The sequence below is a fragment of the Ambystoma mexicanum genome, chromosome 11, assembly GCF_040938575.1.
Source record: "Ambystoma mexicanum isolate Mex_15411 chromosome 11, UKY_AmexF1_1, whole genome shotgun sequence".
In the NCBI taxonomy this organism is placed as follows: Eukaryota; Metazoa; Chordata; class Amphibia; order Caudata; family Ambystomatidae; genus Ambystoma; species Ambystoma mexicanum.
In genome coordinates this window covers 16,566,369-16,591,749 of record NC_090934.1, presented here as the reverse complement: position 1 = coordinate 16,591,749, position 25,381 = coordinate 16,566,369, and the positions used below count along the sequence as shown (strand labels likewise).

Genomic DNA, 25,381 nt, shown 5'->3' with positions numbered 1-25,381 from the left:
CGGAAGTTGAGGTAGTTGAGTCCACCGCAGCTGAAGTGGTCATTCCGGCCCTAGAGAAAATGTTCGCAACCCACGGGCTACCTATCTCAATCAAAAGCGACAATGGGCCGCCGTTTACAGGGGAGGACTTCAAAAAGTATCTACAGGAACTCAATGTGAAATATCATCACATCACTCCAAGACACCCCCAGGCAAATGGGGACGTAGAACGATTTATGAGGACTATCAACAAGGTGCTCAGAGTATCCAAGGCTAACGCCAGCCCCTGGAAGGTTGACCTCTTCCGATTCCTCCGAAATTACCGGGTCACGCCTCACAGCACAACCAGCGTACCGCCAGCGGACCTCATGTTCGGCACCGTTATCAGATCCTCGATCCCGCATCACCCAAGCAGAACCCCGGACACGGTAAACGAGGAACGCACAGAGAGAAGGAGAAGGGATGCCAACGAACACATGAGTGGCAAGCGGAGAGCGAGGCCGTCCCATCATCAAGTGGGTGACCAGGTCATCATGCTACGAAACCCCTCCAAGTCAAAACTCGACACCAGGTACGAGGAACTTCCATGGACCGTCAGCAACCGGCATGGAACCATGGTAACTGTGACACGAGGAAGCCGCCAAGTGACGAGGAATGCGTCATGGTTCAAGGCCATACCACGTACACTGTGGACCGAGAAGGAGGGCCATCGGGAAGGCGAGGACACTCCTCCCAGTGAAGAAGAGCCAGAGGCCATCCCTGAGGAGAATGGAGCGCGGGATGGAAACTGGGAGCCGGTGGAGGAACCTGGCCTCGAGGGCCCGAACAGCGAAGATGGAACAGAGCCTGAAGCAATGGGGAATGACCCCCGCGAAGGGCGATACAGACTGAGAACAACGACGAGACCGCCAGCCAAGCTAAGTGACTATGTGTGGTAACTGCTGCATTGGTGCCATGAACCCCAATGGCAGGGTGGCTGAGTGTTGAAGACTGAAAGCCTATGTTGGACTTCGCCGTTGTTTGGCAGTTAGAGTTGTGTGTTTTGTTTTGTTTTATAATAAAGGAGGAATGTTACGTTCCGCCCTGCGTCCCGCTACGCGGTGACGCAGGGCGTCCTAAATAAAAGCCCCGCCCCCGCGTTCGGGAGGCAGTTCCGGGGCCGACCTGTAATGAGCGTGGGTGTATGATTCTTTCAGCTCCCGCTGGAGCTGCGCCACAGGCCGCGCGGCCTACTCGCATTACGCCAGCCCCCGCGCGCAGGCCGCGGGCCATCGACATAACAGGTGCACACCGATGACTTTCTTTCAGACAGAGAAGAATTCACTGCTGTGTTGGGACGGGTTCGGGGAGTGTCGCCTGAGTGAACTGATGACGTGGCAGGAAGACCTGCAAAGGCACGCGAGCTGAGAGGGATGCTGCAGAGCGCTCGCTGCCCGGCTCCATTGCTTCTTGGCGCTTTCAGAAGATTCCTCCTGGCGGCCTGATGAGCAGAGAGGAGTCTTGGCGTGTTGCTGCCCCAGAGGCGGGCACCTGTCGCCTCGCCGATCGGAGGCCCTTCCAGGGATGCACAGCAGGCCGGCCCATCGGGCCCCTCTGGTTCGGTACTTTTGACAGGGGGCGGGGTCGGAGCCCACACAGAGGAATTTCATGAAGCAGTCATGGAGTTTATGTGGTTTCATCATCCAAATATTGAAAGCCAACATGTTCACCCCCAAAAGTGCATCCCTGTTTCTCTTTCATCGTGCTTCCTCTTTTTAGTTACCTGTGGAATATTGGGGGCGGGGGCGCGGGTCTGCCCATGTTTCCCCTTAAACTCCCAAGCACCCCCTCCCCCCCCCCACACCAGCCTCTCCTTTCAGGTCTGCACAATATAAACTCGGAGTGTGCTGCTGGTCATGCAGTTTGGAGATTCATTTGAAAGGATACTTATTTGGCTGAGACGCTGACCTGTGAATTCATGTTGCGGTCGGCAGCCCTGATGAAGGCCAGGTGTGAACTCGTGCTGAGGTCAACGGCCCTGATGAAGGTAAGGTCTGAATAAATGCTGAGGTCAGCGGCCCTGATGAAGGTAAGGTGTGAATACATGCTGAGGTCAGCAGCCCTGATGAAGGCTAGGTGTGAACTCATGCTGAGGTGGGCAGCCCTGATGAAGGCAAGGTGTGAACTCATGCTGAGGTCGGCAGCCCTGATGAAGACAAGGTGTGAACTCATGCTGAGGTCGGCAGCCCCGATGAAGGCAAGGTGTGAATTCATGTTGCGGTCGGCAGCCCCGATCAAGGCTAGGTGTGAATTCATGCTGAGGTCGGCAGCCCTGATGAAGGCAAGGTGTGAACTCATGCTGAGGTCGGCAGCCCTGATGAAGGCAAGGTGTGAACTCATGCTGAGGTCAACATCCCTGATGAAGGCAAGGTGTGAACTCGTGCTGAGGTCAACAGCCCTGATGAAGGAAAGGTGAGAACTCATGCGGAGGTCGGCAGCCCTGATGAAGGCCAGGTGTGAACTGATGCTGAGGTCGGCAGCCCTGGTGAAGGCCACGTGTGAACTCGTGCTGAGGTCAACAGCCCTGATGAAGGCAAGGTGAGAACTCATGCTGAGGTCGGCAACCCTGATGAAGGCCAGGTGTGAACTCATGCTGAGGTTGGCAGCCCTGATGAAGGCCAGGTGTGAACTCATGCTGAGGTCAACAGCCCTGATGAAGGTAAGGTGTGAACTCATGCTGAGGTCAACAGCCCTGATGAAGGCAAGGAGTGAATAAATGCTGAGGTCAGCAGCCCTGATGAAGGCAAGGTGTAAATAAATGCTGAGGTCAGCGGCCCTGATGAAGACTAGGTTTTAAATCATGCTGAGGTCGGAAACCCTGATGAAGGCTATGTGTGAATTAATGCAGAGGTCAGCAACCCTAATGAAGGCTAGGTGGGAATTAATGCTGAGGTTGGCAGCCGCGATGAAGGCTAGGTGTGAATTCAAGCTCGGGTCGCCAGCCCTGATGAAGGCTAGGTGTGAATTCAAGCTCGGGTCGCCAGCCCTGATGAAGGCTAGGTGTGAATTCATGCTGAGGTTGGCAGCCCTGATGAAGGCTAGGTGTGAATTCATGCTGAGGTTGGCAGCCCTGATGAAGGCTAGGTGTGAATTCAAGCTCGGGTCGCCAGCCCTGATGAAGGCTAGGTGTGAATTCAAGCTCGGGTCGCCAGCCCTGATGAAGGCTAGGTGTGAATTCAAGCTCGGGTCGCCAGCCCTGATGAAGGCTAGGTGTGAATTCAAGCTCGGGTCGCCAGCCCTGATGAAGGCTAGGTGTGAATTCATGTAGACGTCGGCAGCCCTGATGAAGGCTAGGTGTGAATTCATGAAGAGGTTGGCTGCCCTGATGAAGGCTAGGTGTGAATTCAAGCTTGCGTCGGCAGCCCTGATGAAGGATAGATGTGAATTCCTGCTGAGGTCGGCAGCTCCGATGAAGGCTAGGTGTGAATTCCTGCTGAGGTCGGCAGCTCCGATGAAGGCTAGGTAATATCTAAAGGCAAATAAATTATCGCAAGTGGATAATTTAACATATTTAGGGCCTGGTTCATGGAAAAGTGCGCATTTCCCCTGCAATTGCCACATGCCGAAAACGACACTGCGCAAGTCTTCTTCCAGAATAAAAAATGCGCGCCCTGCGTAGTCATGCAATTTACTGCACAAAGTAACCGTATTCGCAAGTCACGCCCCGAACAGCCCCGACACGCCCCCGCGCAAAGCATCAACAGACAGAACAGCTACATTTGCATGCTCACCTGGGCATGATTACACATACGTTCAACAGTACGTGCAGAACCCTGCAAACAGGCCTGCATCTCGGGGACCATGCGCAGGTTCCCCCATAACCGTTGCCTGAACCCCGACAACATGCGTATGATACTTCGTAACTTGGGTAAAAGTGAGAAAATGCGAACCCCATGAACCATTCCTGCACCCCGCTAACTGCGTACGCGCACCACTAAGTTAGATCGGAACCCCATATGCGTGCATGTACCCCTAAATCCAGCATGTGAACCCAGCTCTGTGCAGTGATTCCTATGCGCAAGTGGCTGTATGCCTACCTTCGGGTGGCATAGAGATCGAGGGATTTGTATGGCCATTTCTCTGCTGAAAGGCTGACTGGGTGGTTCCATGAATACGTGTTGTTAGGCACAATTGTGGGCACATGAGTGACTGCCTGCATGCCGTCTCTCGCAATCCCACTTTTTCCCATTTTCTTCCCCATTTTCTTTGTTCTGCCCCCTTCCCAGCCCGATGCACAAGCCAAGCCCACGCTCTGCGTGATCTCACACGCAAGGTTCTCGAAGGCTCCCAGATACGTGCCGAGCCTGCGCGAACTCCATGCAAGTCCAGGAAAAGTACTGAGCATTCGATTCCATGAATCAATGTACGGGATTACGCACGCAGTTTGGCACGCAGGCCCTCTATTTCCCAGGCAAATAATTCCATGAATCAGGCCCTAAGCTTTTCTATTACTAGTAGGCCGAGTACGTCATACATAAGATATGATATGATATGGCATTTGTAACGCGCCTATACACAAGTGTTTCAAGAGACTTGATGGTGCATAGAGTTGATACCATAGCAACCCAAATATCTAAGATACATTATAATATCGTACACATTTGATTCCCCCACTGATTAAATTGTTTGAGGGTAAAGTAATACCAAAGTTATTATATGGAGTCGACTTGCCTCAGGCATGGGTACTTGAGCTTATGGTACAAAATGAAGCATGCATTTGGCGTAGAGTATTGAAGATGCCACAGCAATTAGATAGGAGTTGGGATTAAGATCTCTCTTAGTTAGAGCCAAATGTCACTATTCATTGCGCTATCGAAAGATTCTAATTCCACCAACTGATTCCTTTTATGGTGACTCTTTTATGTCACAATCCAAAAAGGAACTAGTGGTCGAGCAGTTCCTTGAAAAGTGTAATGGCATATCGTCAGAAAAAGAATTGGGTGTTGCTGATCTTATGTCTAATCCTTCTACGGTAAAGGTGAGGTTCTATAACAGGGACTGGTTGGACACTTTGATTGTTTACATGACTACAGGCCTTATTATTATTATAATGGTATCTACTGCACGCGGACCGAGCTTCGAGAAGCAACGCAGCGCTTTATAGAGGTATACAACAATACAGACACACATCAGAGCACTTTACAGAGCTATACATCAGGATGCATAACGGAGCACTTTTCAGAGGTAACAACAGAACGGATGTAAAGCGGGGTAGGATAAAGAGGGGCACCGAACTGTACAGGGTGGCGGGGAGGAGAGGAACGGACGGCGTCTAGCCAGTTCGGTGGTGCAGGTGTGATGAGATGGTCTAGGTGTTGAGGAGGTGCTCCTTCAAGAGGTGGGTTTTGAGTTCTTTTCTGAATTGTAGGAGTGTGGGGGCGAGTCTAATGCTGAAGGAGGGGAGGTTCCATACTCTTGGGGCATAGGCAGAGAAGGCTTGTTTTGTGGGGAGGACGATGGGAGGCCTTTGAAAAGGGCATTGCCCCCATCCAGTTGTGATATGACCAGTGCTTCAATGGTGGATCTAATGCTGCCTGGATGGAAGAAGGGCTTGACTTTCCGCATGAGGGATAGCTGATACCAAGCTGTCTGGCTTTTCTTAGCTATGTGTGTCTTTAAGGAGAGGTGTTTGTCGATGTGGAACCTGAGGGACTTGGCGCAGGACGTGAGCCCGGGTGTGAAGCCCTCAGGGTTCATGGTTGATAGCCAGGTCTGGATGTCTGGGTGTTTGGTGTTGTTGGTGAGGAGTAGGAATTCGGTCTTGGAGAGGTTTAAATTCAAGTACGCACTGGACATCCAAGACTGGATCAGCGAGAGGCAGGTTTTGAGCCTATGGATGTCCTTGATGGAGTCGATCTTGAGGTATAACTGTGTATCGTCGGCGTATTGTTGGATGTGTGTGTCTGTGGCTAGGAGAACAGATATACACCCGGGGTGGTATACAGAGGGGCACAGAGGAGGGCTACAGCTGTACCCAGTGGCAGGCAGGAGACTGGCGGGCACCGTCCAGCGAGTCAGGTGGCACGAGGGGCGATGAGATGGCCGAGGTGTTAGCCATTTCTTCTACCTATTGTTGCAAATTGGTATACCCTGAACGTTAGCGACCGGGCATTATTTACTGGAGAAATTAGTGCAGTTGGACCAATAACATGCAAAATAAATAAAAGCTAAACTCTGCAAAATGTTTTACCACATTAAAATGCTAAATAACTGCAACCAACGTTGAAACTAGGTTGACATTACTTTTCCAACATTTAAATGCAGTAAAAATGTGTGCCTAGTGTTACTGGATTGTTTTTACCGAGAGACAAGTTGGAAGAAAATCGAAAATAAATGCAGTAAAAATGTGTAGTGTTGCTGGATTGGTTTTATTGAGAAACAAGTAGAAAAAATTCCCAAAAAAATCCTCCACTTTAAGACCAAACATCCTTGCTTGTTAAAAAACCAAAATAAATCCTGTAAAAATGCATGCCTGCCAATTAGTGTTTAGAGGATTGTTTTCACTGAGAAACATGTCAGTAAACATCCAAAATAAATCCTTCAACCCAAGACAAATAAATGCTTGCTTGGAAAAAATCCCCCAAAAATCCAAAATAAATGCTAAAAAATCTGCAGCTTGAAAACAAGACAGAAGCCTCTACCTTATTTAAAATCTGCTATTTTCTTAGCCAAATCTGACTCATACAATAACCGCATCCAGAATACCAAATCCAACACAAAGGAACTATTCAGCATTCTTAGAGAGCTGGAGTCACAAACACAGCCTCCAAATACCTGCATCAAGGACACCACGTGGTGCCAAAACATTCAAAAAGCACTATTAGACAAGATTGGGCTCCTACAAAAGAAAATTGAAACTAAAAAAGCCAACCTAACTCTGAACCATCCTGCTCACTCATCAGCGACCCCATCCCTTCCCCAACCCAACCTATTCAAATTCTCCCCACTCAGCGTCAAGGAAGTAGAAAACCATCGAGATGCACGGGTGACATCTGCCCTGCTCCCATCATAAAAGAATCAGCGAAGGAGATTGCCCCATTCATTACCTCGCTGATCAACGCCTCCTTCAAGGCCAATTAAATCCCTACTAACCTGAAGGACGTATGGATCATGCCACTCCTTAAGAAACCATCCCTCGATCTCAACAACCCCTCCAACTATAGACCAATCACCCCGGTACCCTTCCTCTTGAAGATCATCGACAGTGCAGCCTACTTACAAATCCAGCACCACTTGGAAAGCAACAATCTACTAGAGCTACGACAATCCGGATTCCGACCTAGACATGGTACAGAAACTGCCCTGATAGATCTAGTAACCCAAATTGAGAACATTAAAGACTCAGGCAACCTTGCCTTCCTTCTCTTATTAGACCTAGTCAACCACAAAACTCTCTGCAAACACTTTTCCACTGCAGCCCACTTCTCCACTGATGCCATCACTTGGATCCAATCATTCCTGAACAACAGAACAACAGAACTCCTCCCTCGACTGTCACATGTGGGTTCCCACAAGGCTCATGTGTCTCCCCCTCACTCTACAACATATTCACCAAACCACTCTTCAACAAACTCGACCAACTGGGCATATCCAACACTAACTACGCTGATGATACACAAATTATCATACACATCACAGGCAACCACGACTGTGGCTCACAACGACTCAACGACATCTACCTGATCATCCAAGCCTGGATGGCACAACACGGTCTCTGCCTCAATGAGGACGAGACCGAACTTCTCCTAGTGGGACCCCAAGCTAGACTCACCAAATTAGACAACAAATTCAACACCTTTAATATTGACAGCAATGACATCAAAGTATCTAAAGATGTCAAAACATTAGGTAGGTACATTGATGCCACCCTCTCGCTAAGTAAACAAATCAACACCACTGCGTCCACCACGGCCTACACGTGCAAGCTTCTCAATGCCTGCAGACCATTCGTGATGCCAGAAAATTGCACCGCCTTGGCCAGAGCACTGGTACTTACCAAGTTGGACTACTGCAATGCGCGATATCTAGGCACCAGTCAACACAATCTGCACACACTCCAAATCTATCAAAACAATGCACTCAGAGCAGCGACCAATTTCTCCCCAAAAATGCACATCTCAGATCCAAGACACAATGTCCACTGGTTCTCCATCAACCAAAGAATTCAATTCAAGGCTCTGTCCCTAGTTCACAAATGCATACACAACCAAGCACCTAAATACCTCTCAGACAAATTCAAACTCAACACTTCTGCCAGACAAACTAGATCGTCCCACTCCAACCTCCTCACCGCACCTAGGTACAAACTGGAAAAAGCAACGGGCAGAAGCTACCCAGTCCTCGCAGCCAAAACTTGGAACACACTACCGCCCAACATCAGGCTAGAACCTTCCATTCTTAAATTCCGCAATGGAGCCAAAACCTGGCTTACTCAAAATGAAAACTAATTCACAATATCTAAACTCGTCCTAAATACTCTCTTTCCCGATCATGTAATCTGTGTACAGATGTCTGTGTTCTTGTTAATTATGTAAAACATGTATGTACTGTACCTCTGTTCATCTACCATGCGTGTAATCCTGATGCTCCATGTCTGATACTCTATATATGCATATCTGTCTGTACCTAAGAAATGTGCCCAGTTGCCACAGGACTCAGTGCGCTATATGAATAAACTACAATACAATGCAAAAGAAGCAATCCCAAAACAATCCAAGAAGTGACTTTCTTTTTTGCTAGGCCGGGTGCCCTGGACTGGCGCCTGTCTAACATGTTGTGTTGGGACAGGGCCAAGAATAGAAATAACCAGGATTGGTTCCCAGGAAGCTCGCGCTCAGCGTGGCCCCGGAAGCGGCTCCCAAAATATTATCGGCATCAAGGGCTGCTGTCCTCCCAAAATAAATACAGAGCAGGAGTGAGGCTGGAGCCTGGGCTGCCCTGCTCCAGCCCCCAGCTCTGACCCCGCAGCTTTCCTGCGCATGCGCTCGCTGTCCTTTCCCTGCCCAGTCCATCCCTCTGTGTGACCCCTCCCAGCCGCACCCTAGACCCCAAAGCTTCGTGTTTCTCAGTTCCCCTCCCCTCCACCCCACCAAGCCCATCCCTGAAGCCCCCCACCCCTTCCCCATTCTGCGCCTGTCACTCCTGTAACCTGTCCTTTCCCTGCCCATCTCTCTGTGTGACCCCTCCCAGCTGCACCTAGACCACAAATCTTCCTGTTCTTACCCCTTCCCTCGCTTCCACCCCACCAAGCCCATCCCTGAAGCTCCCCCTTCCCCATTCTGCACCTGTCACTCCTGTAACCTGTCCTTTCCCTGCCCATCTCTCTGTGTGACCCCTCCCAGCTGCACCTAGACCACAAAGCTTCGTGTTTCTCAGTTCCCCTCCCCTCCACCCCACCAAGCCCATCCCTGAAGCTCCCCACCCCTTCCCCATTCTGCGCCTGTCACTCCTGTAGCCTGTCCTTTCTCTGCCCAGTCCATCTCTCTGTGTGACCCCTCCCAGCCGCACCTAGACCCCAATGCTTCGTGTTCCTGAGTTCCCCTCCCCTCCACCCTGCCCTGCCCATCCCTGAAGATCCCCCACCCCTTCCCATTCTGCGCCTGTCACTCCTGTAGCCTGCCCTTTCCCTGCCCAGTCCATCTCTCTGTGTGACCCCTCCCAGCTGCACCTAGACCACAAATCTTCCTGTTCTTACCCCTTCCCTCGCTTCCACCCCACCAAGCCCATCCCTGAAGCTCCACCCTTCCCCATTCTGCGCCTGTCACTCCTGTAACCTGTCCTTTCCCGGCCCATCTCTCTGTGTGACCCCTCCCAGCCGCACCTAGACCCCAATGCTTCCTGTTCTTACCCCTTCCCTCCCCTCCCCTCCACCCTGCCCAGCCCATCCCTGAAGATCCCCCACCCCTTCCCATTCTGCGCCTGTCACTCCGGTAGCCTGCCCTTTCCCTGCCCAGTCCATCTCTCTGTGTGACCCCTCCCAGCTGCACCTAGACCCCAAATCTTCCTGTTCTTACCCCTTCCCTCGCTTCCACCCCACCAAGCCTATCCCTGAAGCTCCCCCTTCCCCATTCTGCGCCTGTCACTCCTGTAACCTGTCCTTTCCCTGCCCAGTCCATCTCTCTGTGTGACCCCTCCCAGCCGTACCCTAGACCCCAAAGCTTTGTGTTCCTCAGTTCCCCTCCCCTCCACCCCGCCCAGCCCATCCTTGAAGCTCCCCATCCTTCCCCATTCTGCGCCTGTCACTCCTGTAGCCTGCCCTTTCCCTGTCCAGTCCATCTCTCTGTGTGACCCCTCCCAGCCGCACCTAGACCCCAATGCTTCCTGTTCTTACCCCTTCCCTCCCCTCCACCCCGCCCAGCCCATCCCTGAAGATCCCCCACCCCTTCCCCATTCTGCGCCTGTCACTCCTGTAGCCTGCCCTTTCCCTGCCCAGTCCATCTCTCTGTGTGACCCCTCCCAGCCGCACCTAGACCCCAAATCTTCCTGGTCTTACCCCTTCCTTCGACTCTACCCCACCAAGCCCATCCCTGAAGCTCCCCCACTCCTTCCCCATTCTGCGCCTGTTACTCCTGTAACCTGTCCGTTCCCTGCCCATTTCTCTGTGTGACCCCTCCCAGCCGCACCTAGACCCCAATGCTTCCTGTTCTTACCCTTCACTCCCCTCCACCCCGCCCAGCCCATCCCTGAAGATCCCCCACCCCTTCCCCATTCTGCGCCTGTCACTCCTGTAACCTGTCCGTTCCCTGCCCATCTCTCTGTGTGACCCCTCCCAGCCGCACCTAGACCCCAATGCTTCCTGTTCTTACCCCTTCCCTCCCCTCCCCCCCGCCCAGCCCATCCCTGAAGATCCCCCACCCCTTCCCCATTCTGCGCCTGTCACTCCTGTAACCTGTCCGTTCCCTGCCCATCTCTCTGTGTGACCCCTCCCAGCCGCACCTAGACCCCAATGCTTCCTGTTCTTACCCTTCCCTCCCCTCCCCCCGCCCAGCCCATCCCTGAAGATCCCCCACCCCTTCCCCATTCTGCGCCTGTCACTCCTGTAACCTGTCCGTTCCCTGCCCATCTCTCTGTGTGACCCCTCCCAGCCGCACCTAGACCCCAAATCTTCCTGTTCTTACCCCTTCCCTCCCCTCCCCCCCGCCCAGCCCATCCCTGAAGATCCCCACCCCTTCCCCATTCTGCGCCTGTCACTCCTGTAGCCTATCCGTTCCCTGCCCATCTCTCTGTGTGACCCCTCCCAGCCGCACCTAGACCCCAATGCTTCCTGTTTTTACCCTTCACTCCCCTCCACCCCGCCCAGCCCATCCCTGAAGCTCCCCCGCCCCTTCCCCATTCTGCGCCTGTCACTCCTCTAGCCTGTCCTTTCCCTGCCCTTTCACACCCCTATCAGTTTCCTATCTAAACCCTATCCTGCCCGTTCTCCACCCATGTACCTTTCTGAACCCTACTTCTCCGCCAATCCCCTTTCCATCCCAGTGATTAGCCCCTGCCCTTTCCCACCCTACCCTTTCTCTGCCGCTCCGCCCTGCCCATCATCAGCCCTTGCTCAGCACTTGGCAGCTCCTTGAAGCAGAGATTATAGACTATGGAAGCACTCGATGGATAGCGCTGCGAGGCCGGCGGGAGAGGGCGCTTGCCTTCCACGCCCAAACACGAGTCCATTGTTCTGCGGGGAAAGCAGGTCCACGCGCTGGGTTCTGCCAGCGAATGAAATCTTCACTCATAAAGCGTGAGTGCACGGGCGGGGAGCTCGGCTCTGCCCCTCCGCTCTTATGCTGCGCCAGCTGGGTCACCCCCTAGAGCCCTGTGCGTGGCCACTGCGCCCCGCCCGGGCGCCCCAGCCCTTGCCAGGCATCCTCCTGCTTTCCGTGTCTCGAGTCTTGAGTGGTGAAAGGGTCTAATGCGCGCGCAGGGAGAGGGGTGCGGGACTCGGGGGAACTTCAAGGCCCCTCACACAGCGCCTCGCAGGCCAGGCCCAGAACCCGAAGCCCTATGCAAGCTCTACTCAAGCCTTTGCCTTCACTCTTTGACAGTAGTTTGGCCTTGATAAACTGATTCGTCAGGGCACTGTTGGCACCCCCGGCTGCCAGGGTGCGCCCCAGTAAAGGTGCCCCTGCAGCACTCCGCCAGAAGTGCCACCATTGGTCTGAGGAAGAGTGCTGTTATTGTCCAATGCAGCCACTATCTAGAGGGGCCTGTCTGCAAACTTGCGTGTGCCACACACGGCTGGGCGGTTTGATTTCCTCTTTAGGGTTCAGTGTGCACCCCAAGGTATACTACTGAACCAGTTCAAGTATATGGCAACCTTTACTGACCCACTTCTTGCCGCTGATGCCAATGGGCACCACGGGCGCAACAAAACCTACATTTTGGGGTGTGGCGGGGCGAACTGGTGATTGCAGGGGCCACTTAAAAAAAGGGGACGCGGCTCACTTGAAGGCTCCACCCCCTCTGTTGTACCCCCAAGGGTAAGCACAATATGCCAGCGAGCATGAACTTGTTGTTGGATTTCAAGGCAACATACACATTATGTTGCTTTGATAATTTCTAAATACCATGGACAGCAACTTTTGAAAAATGTTCTTGAGAAAAAAAAGTAAATTTTACACCATAGCACTTGTACATGTAAGGTCATACCACAGAGATAAATGGCTAGACTGCCTGCACCAAAATGCCAGTGTAGCCACGTAATAACAGATGCCATGCCTGCTTTATTACAGAGGCCCAAGTTCTAAGTGACTAGACTGACTGAACCAACATACTATTCTAGCCACATAACACATATGCCGAAGAAAGTGCGCACATAACCCCCCTACCCTCGCATATCAAAATACACATAAGGCCTGAATCATAGAAAATGTGCATAGACCCTGCCAAGTCCTCTGCGCCACTACACCACTTTGCACGTACGTGCATGCAAAACCATGTAATGCACGATCCGCGTATTCATGGAATCTGAACCGCAAAGTAATCCGAGGTGCAAGTAGCGGACGGAACGCCCACCAGATGCCCACAAGCAAAGCAGATCTAGCCCTATCTACCAACCTATGCGCCCTCCTAATCCGCGAAGGCATGAACCGCAGCAATACTGCATGCCGTCTGCCCGCATTCAAGGCAGCACCCCGGCAACACTGTGTATGGTACCCAGTAATTCATAACTGCACCCCACAATGTGCATTGTATGCTTCGTAAGCCAAATAAATATGCATGCAAACCTTGTAAACTATGGCTGCAACCCGCTAATCTGCATACACGCACCCCTAACTGCAATTGGCACCCCAACTGCGTGCCTGTACCCCTATATTTCCAATCAGAGCTTTCCTTTTGGCGTTCATTCCTATGCGATTTGAACTTTGCCCATGCCTTCATGTGGCGGTGAGATCGTGAGCTTTGCGTGCGGATTTCCACAGCGCGCAATGTTGCGTGTTGAGATCCATGAATACGCTTGGTTTTGAGCAGTGTTGGGCGTGCATTTTCCTTGTGCCGGGCATTCCTCCACACGCCCACGTAATGCCTTGTTCTTCCTCATTCTGGGTGGGGTGATGGGGAATATGCATGTGCCGCCCTCTGTTTACTTCTTTGCGTAGGCCCCTCCCACACTTTGCGTGGGGTCTCGCGCAAGCCACTCGACAGCATGCAGAGACAGGACGGACCTACGCGCAGTACCCACAAGGACGGGGACATGCATGCAGAGTTCAGTTCCATGAATCGGTAAACAGACTTTTGCACGCTGATTAGGGCTCAAAGTCACTTTTCAGCACGCAAAAAATTCTATAAATCAGGACCGTAATGCGGGTATTGTTTGGCTCGCATCCGTGGGGAGGGGGCTGAAGTGAGCACTTCATTTTGCTGAGCCGATGGACGTCTTGAAAGTAGCAGCTTTAAAGTTTCACTGCGTTTTGCAAGCGCATTTTTCTGATTCTGCACAAACGCAGTAAGACTTGAATGCGGCCAGTTTCAGGCAAGGCTTTCCTCCACGCCTCTCTGCCAATAGCAGGTGCGCACATCAGCCACTTCCAGCGGTGCATCTGGGTTGGAGGGGGCGATCCCTTCAAATGTTGGGGTAGACATTAACTTGAGAGACGGTGGGGCAGGGGCAACCTTAATTGTTTGGGGGCTACTAACTTCTATACACATTCTAATGAGACTGTTCTGGTGAAGCTTCACTGTTACAAGCAGTTGACTCCCTACTTTAAGTCTAAAAGCACCCACTTAAGGACTGCTGTGAGAATGAGTGGTCTCCTGTCCCCTCTCTACCTTTCCAGTCACTTCCCTGGCATGCAAGTACTAACCCCCCCGTCACGACTTCAATTGCCTAAAAATGTATGTATGTGAATACAGGAGCTGACAGCGAAATGCTTTATGTTAGTAATTGCCGGCCCTTTGTTAACAGGAAAGCCCATCTGTGCCCGGTCAGGTCAGCCAGGTCGGCTAATATTTCAGGGGGCATGGGGCTAGAGCCCGATCAGCTCAATGGTGTTGCGCCACGACTGGGGCCTTCCAGGAGCCACCGCTACCTCCCCTAGCAGTGACGTCAGAAGCACCAGTAAAAACGTGTATTATCGGGATCTGGGGTATCATATGCTGAACTAGCGCACACACTCTGCACTCTCTCTGCTCTGTCTGTCTATCTCCCTCTACCTCTATCTCACTCCGGGCCTGATTCATGGAATAAATTGCATGGAAAATAGGGTACTTGCACGCCATTCTGCACGCAAATTCATGGAATCGAATGCGTGGTACTTTTGCTGGACTTGCGGCGAGTTCGCGCTGGCTCGGCACATCTCTGCGAGCCGTCAAGGGCCTTACATGAGACTCCATGCACAGCGTGGGCGTGGCTTGTGCAGAGGGCTGGGTACGCATTAGGTAAAGCAGCCCCAGCTGTTGCTGATAGATGGGCGACTGGGGAATTACCAGGAGTATCTTGAAAAAGGGGTGGGGTGTTGCTTTCTTTAGGGTTAAGAATAGAGTGAGGGCAGCAGATAGAGAGGAACCCCCGAGGTGGCAACCAGCTGAAAAGTTGGAGACATACATTGTCATTGCACGTGTTCTGCAGGGATGTTGCCATAACACTGAGTGCACGGTGTCCATGAGGAACACACTGAGTGCACGGCGTCTATAAGGATCACGCTGAGTGCACGGTGTCCATAAGGATCAGACTGAGTGCACGGTGTCCATAAGGATCACACTGAGTGCACGGTGTCTATAAGGATCACACTGAGTGCACAGTGTCCATAAGGATCACACTTAGTGCACGGTGTCCATAAGGATCACACAGAGTGCACGGTGTCCATAAGGATCACACTGAGTGCACGGTATCCATCAGGATCACACTGAGTGCACAGTGTCCATAAGGATCACACTTAGTGCACGGTGTCCATAAGGATCACACTAGTGCACGGTGTCCAGAAGGATCACACTGAGTGCACAGTGTCGATAAGGATCACACTGAGTGCAGGGTGTCCATAAGGATCACACTGAGTGCACGGTCTCCAAAAGGATCACACTGAGTGCACGGTGTCTATAAGGATCACACTTAGTGCACGGTGTCCATAAGGATCACACTGAGTGCACGGTGTCCATAAGGATCACACTGAGTGCACGGTATCCATCAGGATCACACTGAGTGCACAGTGTCCATAAGGATCACACTTAGTGCACGGTGTCCATAAGGATCACACTAGTGCACGGTATCCATACAGATCACACTAGTGCACGGTGTCCATAAGGATCACACTTAGTGCACGGTGTCCATAAGGATCACTCTGAGTGCACGGTGTCCATAAGGATCACACTGAGTGCACGGTGTCCAAACGGGCAGAGTTCAGGGGTTGCAGCCAATCTCTGCAGAGGCTGCTGGGGGTCTAACAGACCTTGGAAGGGACAGGTTTAAAATTGTGTTTCATTTTTTCTTTTTTTTGTGTTATTAGTGTTTGCACGTTCTGTGACATATGTGTGCTGCAGCCCGACCAACCAATAATGGACCACCACTCATAATTAAACATTGTCCTGGTTTTGCCTCGGCGCAACGCTTTGCAAAATGAAGGACATTCTGGGAGACAAGATATGATGTTTTCTCTGCACAAGAACGTACTAAAAAGGGAAATAATGTTACTGGGCCGTTCTCTGCAACATTTACAGTGATGACTGCCAGTACATATATTATGGACCCTATTCATGGAAAAGTGCGCAGAAATCCTGCAACCCCCGAGTGCTGAGAACGTCACTGCGCGAGCCTGTGCGCAGAGGTTTTTCTGAGCGCTCTGCGTATTCATGGAATTGTTTGCGCAAAGTAACCGCATTTGCAAGTCGTGGCCTGAACGCCCCCAACACGCCCCCACGGAAATCAAAAACAGCCAGAAACAGACACTTTTGCGTGCTCCCCGGGTGCAAATACATGTACCCTTAAAACAGTGCGTGGGGTCCCCCGTAAGCAGGCCTGGATCTTGGGGACCCTGCACGGGGTCTCCCATAACTGTTACCAGCACCACAACAACATGCGTAAAATGTATTGTAACTCGGGTAAAACTCTGAAAATCTGCGTGCGAACCCCCATAAACCGTTCCTGCACCCTGCTACACTATGCACGAGCACTCCTAAGTTAGATCAGAACCACAGCTTCATGCACGCACCCCTAAATTCGACACCCGATCTTACCTCTGCGGAGTGATTCCTATGTGAAGGTGTCTGTACGTCTGCCTTTGGGTGGGGGCTAGTATGAGGGCTTTGCGTTGCCATTTCCCTGCCGGGAGGTTGCGCAGTCGGATCCCTAAATACGTATTGTTCCGTGCAATACCTTACTTTACTTTACTTGATTACATTATAACGCAATCACATAGATCCATAGGCTTTAGGGAGCAGACTGACTCACAAGCAAAAAACAAAGAAGGGTGCTAGCTCAAGCAGAAAGGGTAGAACAGGCCAATGATCAAAACCAGTCAGAGATCTAAGCAAACAACAACGTCTGAAGCCTCTTTTTACAACAATATAAAGGTGGGATGTCTCGCGGAACTCAAAAGGAAGAATTTTTAAAATCATATATAAAAAGATTTCTACTGGTCGGTTGGAAGGTGGGCCAGGTCAACACAACATAGGAACAGACATTATTTCAAGGAGAATTTTTTTTTTTTTTTTAATTTGTTCACATAATGGCAATGAAATACTGTGTTGTATCTGGATGTTTTTAATATAATTCATGTTAAACATCAGATATTCATAGAAAATGCAAGGCGTCATAAAAGACAATACCTCAAATGTAACCATGCGGACACGCTGTTTCTATTAAGGTAGCGAGGAACAGAACTCCCTCCACGTGATCCAAGGTTCACAAGGATTGAGGCTGTAACTCTCTAAGACATGTCATGAAATCCTGCACAGGTACAGAAAAAAATGTAATCAAGGTTAAAGTGCATTAAGTCCAAAATGCATTGAATCAAAGTGCATGAAATCTAAAGTGCATTGAGTCTAAAATGCATTGAATCAAAGTGCGTGAAATCTAAAGTGCATTGAGTCTTAAAATGCATTGAATCAAAGTGCATGAAATCTAAAGTGCATTGAGTCTAAAAATGTACTGAATCAAAGTGCATGAAATCTAAAGTGCATGGAGTATTTTTAAACATGTCTGTAGATTCAATACTTGGCACATCACTCCATAGCCTGGGAGCGATCGCATAGAAAGCTCCCTTCAGGGCCTTCTCAGGTCTGCATCTAGGATTCAATAGGACATCCTGATTATTTGCCTTCAGCAATCTGTCATGGCTTTTATTTGTGAGTAGGGTTTGCAGATATGTCAGCATCTTACCCTGCCCGCACTTTTGGGTTATGACAAGGACTCTGAAGCGAATTCTAGATTCCACCGGAAGCCATTGAAGCGAGCGTCTCGCTGTGGTTATATGGTCTCTGCGATAGAGTCCTAATACCACCCTAACTGCTCCGTTTTGGATTACCTGCAGTTTCTTACAGGTAGTCTCATTAATTCCGATCAAAAGCCTAGAGCAGTAATCGATCTTGGCTCCTAATATTGCTCTTGCAATCGTCTCTGCATTGATCTGCGAGATCAACGACCTAATAGTGCGTGTGCAGTGGACTGCCTGTGGGTCGTCCCTTGTAACGCCCACTTTTTCGCATGTTCTTGCCCGTTTTGTTGTTCCGCCCCTTTCCCCACCCTCTGCGCAAGCCACGCCCACGCTCTGCGTGGTGTCTCACATAAGGCACTCGACCGCTCGTAGGGCTGTGCCGGGCTGCTGCGAAATCCACCCAAGTCCAAGGAAAATCCAGCACATTCGATTCCATGGATCGATGAATGGGATCACGCACGCAGTTTGGCGTGCAAGTTCCCTATTTTTCATGCACATAATACCATGAATCGGGCCCTAAGGTAACGCTTACTGAGCAAAAGCACTTTAGCAACATCTAGAATAACCATATACATTATTTTCTGACAAAATCTTACCATTCCAAGATAGCCCTATTGCGCTTTGTTGAAATGCCCCTTTGAGAAAGGGCAATAGGACAAATAGTTCCAATGGCGATACAATGACTTCAACGTCTGCCCCTCCTGAGGGAGGTCGGGGGGAGGGGAGTGAGTGCTGTCCTGCTTCTGGTTATAGGAGACAGTTTCTCAGGGTTGGTAGGTGGTATCAGTTTGAGGACGACTGTGTGCACCCCTAGTCTCCAAGGAACAGACATACTTGGAGAAATATGTCTAGGATTAGCACATGTAAGACATTATTGACCACCTCTAAGCCAACCAGAATGCTCGGAATGCGGTCATTAACTATTGTGGTTTTATGTACACATTCAACGGGCAACACAGGGGGTTGACGGCCCGTGGTCTCAGTTAACAGCCCGAGCGAAGCAAGGGCCATTAACGTGGGCCGCGGGCCGTCACCCCCCGCTGCTGCTTGTGGAACAGGTACATAAAGCCATTAGCACCCCGGGTTACCAAAGCGGCAACCCGGGGTGCTAAAAAAGTGTTTTCTTTCTACAATGGGATGCCGCGCACGTCCCATAGTAGGAAGGAAAATCCTTTACCAACATGGCCGCCATGGAAAGGGAAGAGGGGCACTGTACGAGCCCCTCTTTCCTTTCCATGGCAGCCGTGGGAAGCTGAAAGGAGGTGGCAAGGGCCACATCAGCCGAAATAAGTTAAATGGGAGGGTGGGAGGGGTTGATAAAGAAAGAAAAACGGGGACGGAGGGTGGGGGGAAGATGGCGGCGGAGAGAGACGTCCGTCAGGCGGCTTTTGACGTGGGCTTTTACCGGTGGTTCAAGCCTGTGTTCTTAGCCACCTGATTGGCTAGCTCACCCGCCCGGGGTACTAATGTTGATTAAACGCTGATAATTCGGACATCAGAAGCTGCCAGGAGAAACGGCAGAAAGCTTTTTCTGCATTCAAGAAACAGCCATGCAATTTTTCGAGCAAGATTTTCATCAAGACACTCCCTCTTTGTGAGTATTTCCTTTCGCTGCAACGTGACAGGCAAAGTCCAATGTAAGGCACTAAAGTGAAAGCGGAATCACGGAACATGCTTTCACTTTCGCACAGGGAACCCCTTTACTTTACATTACGTCCAGTTCCAGTTATCCAATGTTCAATGGTCACCTTATATGTGCAGCCTTGTTATTTACATATCACAAAATACAACCATGGGTAATTTAATAACACGTTTTGTCCATTTGTTTTTCTCACTGTGCTAACGGCCTTAAATGCCTCGGGCTTGAGGGACAGGCCATTATCTTGCAATGATGACCCCTCCTTGGACCATATCATGCTAGCTCTGACGTCAGAATGTGCCGTGCCATAACTTATAGCGAACTACTTCTGCCGTCACAAACATCCCACAATGGCCCTCTACAGCTACCTCTCGTTGCACGCAACAATTCCCCATCAGGCTTGTTCTGACGTCACACAAAGCCTGTGGTAATTGGTAACTTCAGCAAAGGCGCGTTCTGACGTCACACGCAGCCTGTGGTAAGGTAACTTCCGCAAAGGCGCGTTCTGATGTCACACGCAGCCTGTGCTAAGGTAACTTCAGCACAGGCTCGTTCTGACATCACACGCAGCCCGTGGTAAGGTAACTTCAGCACAAGCTCGTTCTGATGTCACACGCAGCCTATGGAAAGGTAACTTCAGCACAGGCTCGTTCTGACGTCACACGCAGCCTGTGGTAAGGTAGCTTCATCACAGGCTCGTTCTGACGCCAGGCGCAGCCTATGGAAAGGTAACTTCAGCACAGGCTCGTTCTGACATCACACGCAGCCTGTGGTAAGGTAACTTCAGCAAAAGCTCGTTCTGACGTCACACGCAGCCTGTGGTAAGGTAACTTCAGCACAGGCACGTTCTGATGTCACACGCAGCCTGTGGTAAGGTAACTTCAGCAAAGGCGCGTTCTGACGTCACACACAGCCTGTGGTAAGGTAACTTCAGCACAGGCTCATTCTGAGGTCACACACAGCCTCGGGTAAGGTAACTTCAGCACAGACTCGTTCTGACGCCAGACGCAGCCTATGGAAAGGTAACTTCAGCACAGGCTCGTTCTGACGTCACACGCAGCCTGTGGTAAGGTAACTTCAGCAAAGGCGCGTTCTGATGTCTCACGCAGCCTCAGGTAAGGTAACTTCAGCACAAGCTCGTTCTGACGTCACACACAGCCTGTGGTGAGGTAACTTCAGCACAGGCTCGCTCTGACGTCTCATGCAGCCTCAAGTAAGGTAACTTCAGCACAGGCTCGTTCTGACGCCAGATGCAGCCTCTGGAAAGGTAACTTCCGCACAGGCTTGTTCTGACGTCACACGAAGCCTGTGGTAAGGTAACTTCAGCACAGGCTGGTTCTGACGCCAGACGCAGCCTATGGAAAGGTAACTTCAGCACAGGCTCGTTCTGACGTCACACGCAGCCTGTGGTAAGGTAACTTCAGCACAGGCTCGTTCTGACGCCACACGCAGCCTGTGGTAAGGTAACTTCAGCAAAGGCGCGTTCTGATGTCACACGTAGCCTCAGGTAAGGTAACTTCAGCATAGGATCATTCTGACGTCACACACAGCCTCGGGTAAGGTAACTTCAGCACAGGCTTGTTCTGACGCCAGGCGCAGCCTATGGAAAGGTAACTTCAGCACAGGCTCGTTCTGACGCCACACGCAGCCTGTGGTAAGGTAACTTCAGCAAAGGCGCGTTCTGATGTCACACTCAGCCTCAGGTAAGGTAAATTCAGTACACGCTCGTTCTGACGTCACACGCAGCCTGTAGTAAGGTAACTTCAGCACAGGCTCGTTCTGACATCTCACGCAGCCTCAAGTAAGGTAACTTCAGCACAGGCTCGTTCTGATGCCAGATGCAGCCTCTGGAAAGGTAACTTCCGCACAGGCTTGTTCTGACGTCACACGAAGCCTGTGGTAAGGTAACTTCTGCACAGGCTCGTTCTGACGTCACACGCAGCCTCGGGTAAGGTAACTTCAGCACAGGCTCGTTCTGACGTCACATGCAGCCTCGGGTAAGGTAATTTCAGAACAGGCTTTTTCTGATGTCACAAGCAGCCTGTGGTAAGGTAACTTCAGCAAAGGCTCGTTCTGACGTCACACGCAGCCTCGGGTAAGGTAACTTCAGCACAGGCTCGTTCTGACGCCAGACGCAGCCTCTGGAAAGGTAACTTCAGCACAGGCTTGTTCTGACGTCACACAACGCCTGTGGTAAGGTAACTTCCGCACAGGCTCGTTCTGATGTCACACACAGCCTGTGGTAAGTTAACTTCAGCACAGGCTCGTTCTGACGCCACACACAGCCTCAGGTAAGGTAACTTCAGCACAGGCTCTTTCTGACGCCAGACACAGCCGATGGAAAGGTAACTTCAGCACAAGCTCGTTCTGACGTCACACGCCTCCTCTTGAAAGGTAACTTCAGCACTGGCGCGTTATGACATCACACGCAGCCTGTGGTAAGGTAACTTCAGCACAGGGGCGTTCTGACGCGAGACGCAGCCTGTGGTAAGGTAACTTCAGCACAGGCTCGTTCTGATGTCACACACAGCCTGTGGTAAGTTAACTTCAGCACAGGCTCGTTCTGACGCCACACACAGCCTCAGGTAAGGTAACTTCAGCACAGGCTCTTTCTGACGCCAGACACAGCCGATGGAAAGGTAACTTCAGCACAGGCTCGTTCTGACGTCACACGCCTCCTCTGGAAAGGTAACTTCAGCACTGGCGCGTTATGACATCACACGCAGCCTGTGGTAAGGTAACTTCCGCACAGGCTCGTTCTGATGCCACACGCAGCCTGTGGTAAGGTAACTTCAGCACAGGCTCGTTCTGACGCCACACGCAGCCTCGGGTAAGGTAACTTCAGCACAGGCTCGTTCTGATGACAGACGCAGCCTATGGAAAGGTAACTTCAGCACAGGCTCGTTCTGACGTCACACGCCGCCTCTGGAAAGGTAACTTCAGCACCGGCGCATTATGACATCACACGCAGCCTGTGGTAAGGTAACTTCAGCACAGGCTCGTTCTGCCGACAAACGCAGCCTCTGGAAAGGTAACCAGCACAGGCTTGTTCTAACGTCACACACAGCCTGTGGTAAGGTAACTTCAGCACAGGCTCGTTCTGATGTCACATGCAGCCTGTGGTAAGGTAACTTCAACACAGGCTTGTTCTGACGCCAGACGCAACCCCTGGAAAGGTAACTTCAGCACAGGCTCATTCTGACGCCAGACACAGCCTCGGGTAAGGTAACTTCAGCACAGGCTCGTTCTGATGCCAGACGCAGCCTCTGGAAAGGTAACTTCAGCACAGGCTTGCTCTGATGCCAGACGCAGCCTGTGGTAAGGTAACTTCAGTACAGGCTCGTTCTGACGCCACACGCAGCCTGTGGTAAGGTAACTTCAGCACAGGCGCGTTCTGATGTCACACGCAGCCTGTGGTAAGGTAACTTCTGCACGGGCTTGTTCTGACGACAGACACAGCCTCTGGAAAGGTAACTTCAGCACAGGCTTGTTCTGACGTCACACACAGCCTGTGGTAAGGTAACTTCAGCACAGGCTCGTTCTGATGTCACACGCAGCCTGTGGTAAGGTAACTTCAACACAGGCTTGTTCTGATGCCAGACGCAGCCCCTGGAAAGGTAACTTCAGCACAGGCTCCTCTGACGCCAGACGCTGCCTCGGGTAAGGTAACTTCAGCACAGGCTCGTTCTGATGCCAGACGCAGCCCCTGGAAAGGTAACTTCAGCACAGGCTCGTTCTGACACCAGACGCAACCTGTGGTAAGGTAACTTCAGCACAGGCTCGTCCTGATGCCACACGCAGCCGCCACACGCAGCCTGTGGTAAGGTAACTTCATCACAGGCACGTTCTGATGTCACACGCAGCCTGTGGTAAGGTAACTTCTGCACAGGCTCGTTCTGACGACAGACGCAGCCTCTGGAAGGGTAACTTCAGCACAGGCTTGTTCTGACGTCACACACAGCCTGTGGTAAGGTAACTTCAGCACAGGTGCGTTATGATGTCACACAAAGCCTGTGGTAAGGTAACTTCAACACAGGCTTGTTCTGATGCCAGACGCAGCCCCTGGAAAGGTAACTTCAGCACAGGCTCGTTCTGACATCACACGCAGCCTGTGGTAAGGTAACTTCAGCACAGGCTTGTTCTGATGCCAGACGCAGCCCCTGGAAAGGTAACTTCAGCACAGGCTCGTTCTGATGTCAGACGAAGCCTCTGGAAAGGTAACTTCAGCACAGGCTCGTTCTGACGTCACACGCAGCCTCTGGTAAGGTAGCACAGGCGCGTTCTGCCTCTGGTGATTTATATCGGGTGAGTTGGGACTTCAGTAGCCCGGACCGGGCCGCCTCCGGCCTTATATCGAACTCACCATTGTTGAGCCCGACGCCAGAGGGGTGCTGTAGTAACCTATGGAACCAAGAGTTAAACGCATCTCCGGGGGACCAAGGAACTCAGGCGGCTTGACATCACCGGGCGTGCGGGGGGGGGGGGGGGGGGCAACGGGTATGATACAGGACCCTCAGTCTACGGGGAGAGGATGCTGCAGGCTTCCATTCTCCCGGGCCCTTGGGCCTAGCCTGGGCCCCTGGGCCTCGCCTGGCCCCTGCAGCTGGAGCCTGTACAATATGATTCAGAGATTGACAACCGAGCGAGCGGGGTGGTGGGGGCGGGGGGGGGGCGGCCGAGACTCCTTGGGGTCACCTTGATGCACAGCAACGGGGAGGGGGCTTTGCCTAAGACACCCAGTTTCCATGGCGACCGATTAGATGACGCTAGCAGCAGAGGCTGCCCATTGGGCGGCACTTGTCATATCACGAATGCACCACGGACACCCACCCACATGCAGCCCCTGCCGCCTCGTACATAGCGCCTGGACACCACCTGAATTAGCGCTATGCAGGTTCACGACACAAGATTTCTTACCGACTTGGGCTTCTTGGTGGGGGTCAGGTTCTCGTAGTTGGCCTTGGCGTCTTCCGAGGAGGACTGCGCCCCTGCAGGCTGGGCACCCCCAGACTTGCCTGTCCCATGGGCACGGACGTCTTTGGGGTCTCTGGGCCCGCCCTGGTTCATCTCCGGGTCTTCCACCGAGCCTTCTCAGTGCATGGGGGTGGGGGAGCGAGTGCAGAGGGCGGGGTGGGGGGGGGGGCGGTAGGTGCAGGTACGTTCAGCGGGGGCTGGGCGGTGCAGTAGCCGCGCGCTGCCGCAGTCCGCAGCGGGAACAGGTGCACGGTGCTGCTGGCGCGCGGTGCAGTGCAGGTTGGTGCAGTCGGTGCGCCCTGGATATAGACACAGAGCGCCTGCTGTCAGTGTCAGCTCTATATATGGACACTCGGATCTTGGGTTCCTGGTTACTGGATCTGGTGCCTGGGGGGGGGGGGGCAGGGTGGGAGGATGATGCTGCAGAGCTCTTAACTCTTTCCACGCTGAGGTCCAGAGCAGCCAGTGTCTGCAGGAAGCTGTGGGGGTGCGTGCGGTGTTGCAGGGGAGCTCTGATCTCTCCCTCACACGTTCATTTTGACGCCACCCTTATGATATGATATTCTATTTATAGCGCTCCCATACACCAGTGTTTCAAGGCGCAACTAGGCAAGGGAGGGGTACAAGGAAGGACACATCAACGATCTGAGAACGCGCAAGTGCAGGGGAGAGAGAAGGGGGAAAGTAAAAGGGGCTGGGAGGAGTGCAAAGTGCTGAACACGTGATCAAAACAACAACATATAGTGAAGCCAGCAGGTGGCAAGTGCAAGAATTAAGCGCAGATAACGGGTGCTTAAGTGCAGGAAAGGAAGGGGACTGTAGGGTTGCAGATACAGACCAAAGTGCAAGGGTTGCCGGGAGGCAGTGCGGGTGTGCAGCTGGGTGGACAGGGACC

General features: G+C 51.9%; 1 protein-coding gene across 1 annotated transcript in view; it reads right to left on the bottom strand.

The window, feature by feature from the left end:
• The window catches only part of NT5C1A (5'-nucleotidase, cytosolic IA), a 314,845-nt gene extending 289,984 nt beyond the window's left edge, over nucleotides 1-24,861 (bottom strand). The window contains exon 1 of the mRNA XM_069622407.1: nucleotides 24,430-24,861. Coding sequence (XP_069478508.1) covers nucleotides 24,430-24,579 — 150 coding nt within the window. The 5' untranslated portion in view covers nucleotides 24,580-24,861. The remainder of the gene's footprint in view (nucleotides 1-24,429) is intronic.
• Between the last annotated feature and the right edge of the window lie 520 nt (nucleotides 24,862-25,381).